Source organism: Sapajus apella, unplaced genomic scaffold (genome assembly GCF_009761245.1).
Source record: "Sapajus apella isolate SASKATOON/1434 unplaced genomic scaffold, GSC_monkey_1.0 scaffold46, whole genome shotgun sequence".
Taxonomy (NCBI): Eukaryota; Metazoa; Chordata; class Mammalia; order Primates; family Cebidae; genus Sapajus; species Sapajus apella.
In genome coordinates, this window is record NW_022436986.1 from 16,380,517 (window position 1) to 16,390,379 (window position 9,863).

The window sequence follows — 9,863 nt, forward strand, 5'->3', positions numbered from 1 at the left end:
GTTTCTCCTAAAAATACAGAAGTTAGCTGGGTGTGGTGGTGTGCACCAGTGGTCCCAGCTATACAGGAAGCTGGGGTGGTGAGGATTGCTTGAGCCTGAGAGGTAGAGGTTGCAGTGATGCAAGACTGCGCCACTGCACTCCAACCTGGGTGAGAGAGTGAGACCCTGTCTCAAAAAAACAAAACAAAACAAAAATATTGTCTTCATTTTACAGATGATGAAGCCGAAGCTGAGAGATTAAGTAACTTGGTCCAAATCACACTTGATCAGGAATGGCTGGAGTAAAATCTAAGCCTGCTGACTACATAGCCCATGCCCTCTCCATCACCTTGTAGGCAGGATAGGGGTGGCCTGCACCTGCTGCCACATCTGCAGGAGCCTTTGTAACAAGGAATAGAGAAGGATTTTAAAAACACTATAGAAAGAGGCTGGACGTGGTGGTGAATACCTGTAATCCCAGCACTTTGGGAGACCAAGGTGGGCAGGTCACCCAAGGTCAGGAGTTCGAGACCAGACAAGCCAACATGGTGAAACCCTGTTTCTACTAAAAATACAAAAAATTAGCCAGCATGGTGGTGCATGCCTGTAATCCCAGCTACTTGGGAGGCTGAGGCAAGAGAATAGTTTGAACCCGGGAGGCAGAGGTTGCACTGAGCCAAGATTACACCACTGCACTCCAGCCTGGGCAACAGAGTGAAACTCTGTCTCAAAAAAATGAAAACAAAAACAAACCTATAGAAAGATACGTTACCTGTGGGACACTTCTTTAAAAACCAAAGGACAAAGGTTTTTGAGAAATTTTCCTTTTTTATTAGAATATTAAAAAAAAAAAAACAACTGAATCGTGTTAATTATTCACAAAAGGAATCACAATGAACTCCCAAATTGGAGTGGATTTCTAGGTGGTCCAAGAAAGCACCTACATGTTTTTGACAGGTAATGACACTACTAGTTAACAACTCTGGATGTAGATGGGCAAGACTGGATGGCCATGGGAAGAAAAGAAAGGTGGGGGTGAAACTTCACAGAGAACGCGTCTATATGAGGGAAAGGCACCTTACGTGTGTTTAAATAGCATTACTAAAGCTAAACATTAACCAGGAAAGAGAAGCTTTTTTTCCTGTCATCCAAGTAACACCTGCTTTGCTTTGTCTTAGGTTTAGAAATATGCGTTTGATCCCTGGAAGGATCGGAGTGATCCAAGCTGGCTAAACAGGAGGCAGTCTATAGGGAAGGTGTATGTTTCAAGCAGGAGCATTCCTTTGCCTCTTTTTGCTCAGGATCCCATCATTATGTATCTTTAATAATTGGCAGTTTTTTAAAAAGTTAATTTGCAGAGAGAGAGAGAGAAAGGAAAGGCAGGAAGGCAGGAAGGAAGGGAGAGAAGAAGAAAAGAGAAGAAGGAAGAGAGGAATGAAAGGGAGAGAGGGAGAGAGGAAGGGAGGGAGGGAAGGAGAGAGGAAGAGACGGAGGGAGAGACAGAGGGAAGGAGGGAGAGACAGAAGGAAGGAGATAAATCTGTGATGATGCTGTAATGTTCATGTCTGATGTCTGAGTGAGCAGTGACGGATGATCTACCCTTTCTAAGGACCCCTTAAACAGACAAAATGGTAGACCATTGATCTGACCTTCATACCCAGGGTGACCATACTTTGGGAAGCTCAAATTGAAATGATGTGATTACTGCCTATGAGTGTTATGACTTCTAAGTGAGATGGCCCCCAAACACAGCCACCAGAAAAAGTGTCTGAATTCTCAGAGCTTGTCTTCTCCAGAATATCTGATAAATCGTCAGAAGACATTGAACACAAGAATGCCCATGTCCATTGACCCATGGGCATTGCTAAGGAATTCTATTGGCTAGAGTCCCTGGTTACATTTCAGATTTCTCCAGTTCCGAGGATGGAGCAGATGTCTTACTGGTCGTCCCCAAGGAATGGATATCCAGGACCTCATAGCAATCTCAGAATAGGGCTGCACTGACCAAACAGTCCTCTTCATCCTAAACTGTGAGCAATTTGGCCTGAGCAGTCTTTTCTGATTGGAAGGGTAAGACCATGTTCCCACTGTGAAGTTCATCTCCCACAATTCCTATAATTGGCTGAATCCAGTTCTTGCTCGTAGCTAGAGACCTAGTCATGCCTCTGCCTACTTGGTTGTTCCATGAGGTCATAGGTGGCCTCAAGGCCAAGACATCTGGCAGAATAGAGAGCTTCAGGCTGAGCCATATAAGCCCAGGTTCCGGGCAGCTTGGGAGATCCTGGGAGTTTTCCTCTGGGGAAATGGATAGTAGGATGGTTTGCCAGACCTGTGTCGGTCCTTTATGGAAAGAGGACATTGAGTGCTGAATTTTAAGCCAGATTCCACTGCCTTTGTTTGTGTATTGCCCACCTGGCGTGGAAGCTGGGCAGGCTCTGGGATTCCAGTTCCTTGTTGAGTCATCTGATTGGTTTCAAACAAGTGTGCATCTCCTTCAGGAGGGAGCCTTTGGCCAGCTCCCACAAGCTTGCCCCTATGATGCACTTGATGACTGGTATCCTGGGGGAAGGTTTGGACCAAACGATGCATCTCCAGGTGCGTGTGCCAGGGAGACTCGGGGGCCTGAAGACAGCCCTGGGCAGCCTCCTCCAGGCTCCCCTCCACCTCAGAATCTGCCTCTTCTGGGGACAGTGAGCTCCTTCTCTCCTTGTTAATCCAAACAGCATTGACCATTGATTCTGCAGGAGCAGGCGTGTTTCCCCCTGAAAAGAGAAAGCACCAGCAAGGTCATTACTGGAAGGGAAAGGGGCACTTAGGGGGTCTCATTGCTTTCAAGCTGAAGGAAGGCCATCCCCAGAAGGTTCCTGGTCCATTGCATGTGTGTACATGTGTACATACAAGGATGCACACAAGGCCTCACTCCCATGCTCACACACATGCCCTTTCACACCTCATCCATATATATTTACACATACACTATTATTTATTCATTGAACACATATTTATTGAGCACTTAATGGGTACCAGGCATTATTCACTCTAGGTCCTGGAAATACAGCAATGAACATTGAGACAAAACCCATACCTTCCTGGATGTGTCCTAGTTCAGTAGAAAGACCATAAGCAAATGCATATTTATAATAAAATTTCAGATGGCAATCAATGCTATCAAAAATCTCAAGCATAATAGAGGCTCAAACACTGAAGTGAGGGAGTAAACTCTGGGAGGAGATAGGGACTAGCACTTGGGGCTAAAAGAAAGGCATGGAACAAGGGTACACACGGACCCACACACATGTGGGGTCACAAATGCTCACCAGTGGAAAAGATTATTCTTATGGGGTTTTGTGTCCTGGGATTTTTTTTTTTTTTTTTTGAGATGGAGTCTCGCTCTGTTGCCGAGGCTGGTGTGCAGTGGCACAATCTCAGCTCACTGCAACCTCTGCCTCCTGGGTTCAAGTAATTTTCCTGCCTCAGCCTCCGGAGTAGCTGGGAATTAGAAGAAAATTAGACACCTGACTAATTTTTATATTTTTAGTAGAGACGGGGTTTTACCATGTTGGCCAGGCTGGTCTTGAACTCCTGACCTCAAGTGATCCACGCACCTCAGCCTTCCAAAATGTTGGGATTATAGGCGTGAGCCACCATACCCGGCTGTGTCCTGGGATTCTGATAGTGAGTTTACCACCCAAGGCAGAAGAGGGAGGAGATGTGTATTGAAGCATCTCCTTTCAGAGAACCAATCATGATCCTTTTCCTTGTCCATAGGCACTGCTCTGGGAGGACATTTGTAGCATTTACTGCTTCTCAGAACTGGCTTTAGGGTGGAGGAGGCAGATCAATATCTCTTTTCTTTCTCGGGACATTTTTTTTTTTTAAACCACCCAGTGAAATATGATAGTTCATTGTCAACTCTTGGTGGCAGCGAGGCGGTAGGAATGACGGAAAGGCATTTCCCTTATAGAAATCTGGTGTGTGACCAGCCTGGAGCTCCTCAGAGAGGTCATTTAGGTTCACTTGCCTGTTCTGGCATCTGTTATCACGGGAGGCCCTGGAGGTGACAATGTGCAGAGCAAGAATGGGGAGATGATATTGGAAGAATAAAGTCAGAAGGAAGCCCCTGAGCTCCAATTCCAGGCACCCAAAAGAAACAGAAGACCAGGTGCAGCCACCTCAGCCAACAGCTACCGTCCTGTCAACACCAACTCCAGTGTGAGGCTCTGCAGGGTTGTTCCTGCTTTGTAACTGCAATAGTTCCTTAGGATTATTTTCCAGCGTGGAATGAAGGAAACTTACAAATATCCAACATGTTATGTACTTATCTGAGAACAAGGAAGGAGGGAGACATGATGGGAGAACCCAGGAACTGGCATCCTCTCCCATCATGAGTTTAGGAGGAAAGGACTGAAGGTGGACAGGGCTGCTCAACTGTTAGTCCCAGCCTGCGGTTCAGAGGAAAGGAAAGGAGAGCTCGGCTGGGAGGTACACAGGGACCCCACCCCAGTGCAGCCCCTGCTGAGAATCACCATGAGCCTCCCATGGCAGTACCCTCCACATATTAGGATGGTGCCTGTTCTTCACAAGCAAAAGAGAATTAGCGTAATTGTCTGAAAAGTACAGGGAAATTTCATATCATGTTTTTTATCTGTTTTATTTTGGTTTTGGTCAGTCGGGGACTGGTGATGAAGGAAATGTACTCGTTATCTATAATAGTTTCTTCATTCTCCACCCTGGATTCACTTTGCCAGAAGATACAAATTGGAGAAGGGGTATTTTGAGCCCCTTGATTCCTCTTGATTTTCCTTGATTTCTTTCAGCCCCTTTCCTTGATTTCTGTCTTCAGTGGGGATGAAGGAAGCGGGTGGACAGAAGAGCGGAGAGAGTGATAGGGAGACTCAGGGAGGAAAGAAGAATGAAAATTCATCCTAACTGCCTGAGACCTCTGGTGGAGCCTCTCTCATCCAGCCAGAGTCAGGCAGACATGCGTTCTGGTCCTGAGCTCACCACTGACTCACTAGGAGACCCCAAGCCTCCATTGCCTCATCTATAAAAGGGAGATCTTACAAAGGGAGCTGCCTTACAAGGCTGGTGGCGATGTTAAATGAAATGTCATATGAAACATCCAGCCTGGATATAAGTCCCTACCCTAATCCCTTTTCTACATAAGGTGAGTCATGCAGTGTCTGACCGTGACAAAAGCATATTCCTTTGGGACACCAACCACTTCGGGTAACTGGGCCTCTGCAGACTTCTGAAAGTAGCTCAAGGTCCCCTGGGGAACTTGTATCAGGGAAGACATGCTGCTACTTGTAACTGCTTTTCCAGAACCTGAACCCATTGCATAATGCTAAGACAGGGTGAAGAAAGCTAATTTCAGAGCCCTTCCTTTCATTGATCAGCTCCTAGCATTTCTGAGCTTCCAAATGTCACCCAATGTCTTGTGATGTTGACTTCTAGCTTCGGTAGGAGCCCAATCTTAATGCTCACTCTGTCTTCCTGGATCTCTCTGCTGCTCTGGGCACTGAGGATCACTGTCCTCTAAAATCCCTCTACTAGCTTGGCTTCATGACATTAACTGCTCTTGACTTTCTTTTACCACTTAAAATATGTTCAATTGTAGTAAAATGCACAAAGCATTAAATATCCCATCTTAACCATTTTTAAGTGTACAGTTTAGTAGTGTTCAGTCCATTCACGTTATTGGGGAACCAATCTCCAGAACTCTTCAGCTTCCCTAACTGACATTCTGTAAGCATTAAACAATAACATCCCACTTCCCATGGCCCAGCCTCTGGCAACTACCATTCTACTTTCTTTCTGTCTCTATAAATATGGCTACGTTACATACCTCATGTAAATGGGATTATACAGTATTTGCCTTTTGGGGACTGACTTATTTCACTCCGCACAGTGTCCTGAAGTTTTACCCATGTTGTAGTGTACATGGCAGAATTTCTTTCCTTTTTATAGCTGAATGATATCCCTCTTCTCAAATTTTGGCTGCTTTCTCCATCTTCCCTGGCTTCATTTCCTCCTTTTGTTCCTTAAATATTTGATTATTCCATAACTCTAATTTTCATCCCCATTTCTTATCAATTTACACATTGACTTGCCATTATTTTATCCGTGCCCATGGCTTCAGTTACCATCAGTATGTTAATGACCCCCAAATCTGTATCTCCAGCCCAAATGAGACCCAGGCTGGATGGATGGTCTACAGACAACTATCTCCAATGCAGTATATTCAAAAACAAGTTTATCTCTCTCTACTAAAACCCATTTTCTCTTGTATTCTCAATGAAAGATATCACCACCTACCCTGTTGCCAAAGTGTAGGGGACAATTAATTGCTCTTTTGCCACCTTAGCATCATTTTCAGCTTATTTTTGTCATCTCATCCTGATTTCTTCCTGGAGAACTCCCTACTCCTTCACATTCAGTGCTAGAGCTTCAAGTGGCCTTCCTCCTCAGATGCATGTGACACACGTGATCTTGTCCTCAGCCAGTGGGTACATAAAGCCTTGATGAGCTTCATACATATTAATTCATTTGGTTCCTACAATAACCCTATGAGTTGGATACTACAGTTATTCCCAATTTGCCGGCTAAGGAAACTGAGCTCCAGAAAATTTATGTAACTTGTTTAAAGCTGCACATTAAGTAAATGGCAGAGCTGGGACTCTAACTTAGGCTGTGCTCCAAGACCCAGTACATGACCACTCCATTAGACAGTGTACTGCCTCTCATAGTTAGATAAAGAATGTGGAACTTGGCTGAGATGGTGGCTCATGCCTGTAGTCCCAGAACTTTGGAAGGCCAAGAAGGGTGGATCATGTGAGGTCAAGTGTTCAAGACCAGCCTGGCCAACATGATGAAACCGCATCTCTACTAAAATAATACAAAAATTAACCAGGCATGGTGGCAGGTACCTGTAATCCAGCTATGTGGGAGACTGAGGGAGGGAGAATTGCTTGAACCTGGGAGGTAGAAGTTGCAGTGAGCTGAGATTGCACCACTGCACTCCAGCCTGGGTGATAGAGGGAGAATCTGTCTCAAAAAAAAGAAAAAAAGAATGTGGAACTACAAACTACTGAAAGTGTCCCGAAAGACCCTGACCTAGCTGGGAGGTCAGAAGTCTTCTCGGAGAAAGCCATGCCTGAGCACTCCTTGCATGAACCCTAATTTAGCACCTGGTAATGATAGGAAAGGGGGCATTGAGTTACCAGGAGCAGGAGAAAGGACCAGCACAGGGGATAGTGAATTCTCTGGGGGCATGTTGAATTTGAGATGTCTTTGGATCATGCCCATTAAGTGATTAGATTTGTGAGTCTGAATTGCAGGTATATTAAGCATGGTGCTTCCATTTGATAGGGATTTAAATTGATAAATGTTTGTTGAATAACTGAATGAATAAATTCCCTCGAGGGTGGGATAGAGCTTTAGGAACCTTTCCGTTTATGCCCTGCAGTGATGGTGAGTGTTTGGCTGTGCCAGTTCACTCCTTCCAGGCACCAGCAGGGTCCCATTGGTCGATGGGCTCCTTCAATTCAGAAGTGCCACTTTTGTTCCCAAAAGGCAGCATACTTTCTGCCCTAGACAGAGAGATCCCTCTGTCCCCTGATTCCTGCCTAGTCTGGCCTGGCAAAGAGCAGCCCAAAGAGTCCACCAAACTCTACAAATAACCACAGAATCTTGCAGAGCTCAGCTTTGATCTTCCAGGGTGTCTTCCCTTCTCCCTCAACCTGTTCCTCTGTTAGAGGATGAAGGGCTGGGATTTGACAGCCCCTTGCTTTCTGAACCCTGTGCTTCTAATTCCCTCCTGGAATGAAATCTGAGTTTCTAAAGGGAGGTGGTTTCTCCCCATGAGTGGGGTAGGGGGCTTCTGTGTCTGATCACACCTCCCTACCTGCTGTTTGAGGCTGGAGGAGCCTGGGATGCCTCATGGGGCTCTGAACTCCAGTCTTCCTCTGGCCCAGTCTGTTGGGAATGTTATGTCTTCGACCTCCAGAGTGAATTTCTCTGGTTTGTAGGAGGTGCCTTAGTTAGACCCAGCCAGGAAGTAGAGCTCCTCTCACCATACCTAGGCTGCAGTAGGGCCAAGCCTGGCTCACCAGGCTGACCGGTCTAGCAAGATCAGAACATCAGAGCAGAGGCCAGGAATAACACTGGCAGCCAGGTGCTTGGCTGAGGCCCCTGGCTCCCTTGGCAGGTGGGACAGCTGAGCAGAGCTGCCCTGAGCCTCCCTCCCCTCCTCTTCCCCACTGGGAGGGAGGGCTGGCAAACCCTGGCTCTGCCTCCCTGCAGCTCTGCCACTCAGGCCTCCCATGGTCAGTCCCTCTTTCCCCCGTACCTGTCCAGCCCTACCTTTTGGAAGCACCAGAAGGTGGACCTGGGTCCTCTGCCGCCTCTTCAAGCCTTCATACTGGGCTCGCAGGAGCTGGATGCTGAGTGGGGGCCCTTTCCCAGGGGCCTGAGTCCTGGAGCCCTCAGCCATGAAGTGAGACCCACGCTGCCAGAAGTGGGGCAGGGCTGGGCACGGGCAGGGCAACCCCTTCATCCGGATCCGGGAGAAAAGCAAACACAGCTGGGTGGAGCAGGGCCCAGGGAGGGGAGAGAGAGGGAGGGGGCAGTGAGGGAGAAGGGGGAGTGATGGGTGAAAGGAGGATGGAAAGGAGTGTGGAACTGAGGAAGGAGGTAGAAAAATAAGGGGGAAGGAGAAGGATGAAGGGGAGGAGGAGGTAGAGAGAGGGAGAAATGGGGGAAGGAGAAAGGTGGGAGACAGGGGAAGTAAGAGGAGAAGGAAAGGTCAGAGGAAAGAAGGGGCAGCAAGGGGGGAAAGGCTGGAGGAAGGAGGTGATAGTGGCAAGGGGGGATGAATGGGGCGAGAGAAGGAAGAGAGGGAGGAAGATGGAGACAGCCAGGAGGAAGCAGGGAAAGGGGTGATGGGGAGTGGGAGATGGAGGAGTAAGAGGAGGAGAGGGGGAGTGAAGAGAAAGGCAAACCCAGCTGCTCAGAGCCATTCAGGGAGCTCAAGAAGGTGTCTTATCCCAGGTCCTTCCACTGTTTGATCCTCAAGTTTAGAATCCAATTCCCAGTGCCATGGTGAAGTCTCCCATTTCCTGGCAGAGCTGGGACTGGGACTGGGGAATGCCGAGCACCCACTCAGCTCAAAACTCTTGGACTGGAACGTAGCCACTTTTCAGCAAACCTGCTGGTTGGGTTTGCATTCGTTGAAAGAACGCCGTCGGCAACTTCACAGGGCTGGTGCTTTGGATGTGTGCCCCACGGCCATGCCCTAAAGAAACCCAGTAGCAACGATCTCCCCAAGATCTCCACTCAGACCCCAACACACACCCCCAGTGAAAACCCAGCCCCAAAGCCAGTCATGGGGCAGAGCCCAGGGAGTCTTTGACCAGCCCCACCCCTTGGACATTTGGTGCAGCCTCTGCCGTCTCAGCATTTTCCTACCAAGTGGTAAGTTAGGCATTTCCTCACCCTCTGCTTGCAAGCCCTACCGTTTCCACTTCACTTTTGAATCCCAGACCCTCTCTCTCTTGCACCAGCTTTGACCTAGCCTTGCTGCATTTGACCAGAAAGGGACTGGTCAACTAAGTCCCTTTCTGTCTTCTCCTGTCACGGTGCTTACTGATCACCCAATTACCCAATACGTCTAAAGAGGTAATGGATGCAGAGTAGAGCCTGAACCTAGGAGACATGTGGACATTCACCAGACAAGATCTAGTCATTTGATGTGGGGGACTGGTGGAAGATGGGGAGCAAATCTTCACTGGGTCGTATGTGTTAGTTTGCTAGGGCTGCCATAACAAAGTCCCGCAAACTGGATGTCTTCAGCAACAAACATTATTGTCTCACAGTTCTGGAGG

At 47.6% G+C, this 9,863-nt stretch overlaps 1 protein-coding gene across 1 annotated transcript; it reads right to left on the reverse strand.

The window, feature by feature from the left end:
- Positions 1-787: 787 nt before the first annotated feature.
- Positions 788-9,133, reverse strand: CUNH9orf152 (chromosome unknown C9orf152 homolog). Its single transcript, XM_032240318.1, has 2 exons — positions 8,344-9,133; positions 788-2,741 (listed from the first exon to the last, which is right to left on the reverse strand). The coding sequence occupies exons 1-2, from the start codon at positions 8,534-8,536 to the stop codon at positions 2,215-2,217; spliced, it is 720 nt and encodes a 239-aa protein (XP_032096209.1). The 5' UTR covers positions 8,537-9,133; the 3' UTR covers positions 788-2,214.
- Positions 9,134-9,863: the final 730 nt, after the last annotated feature.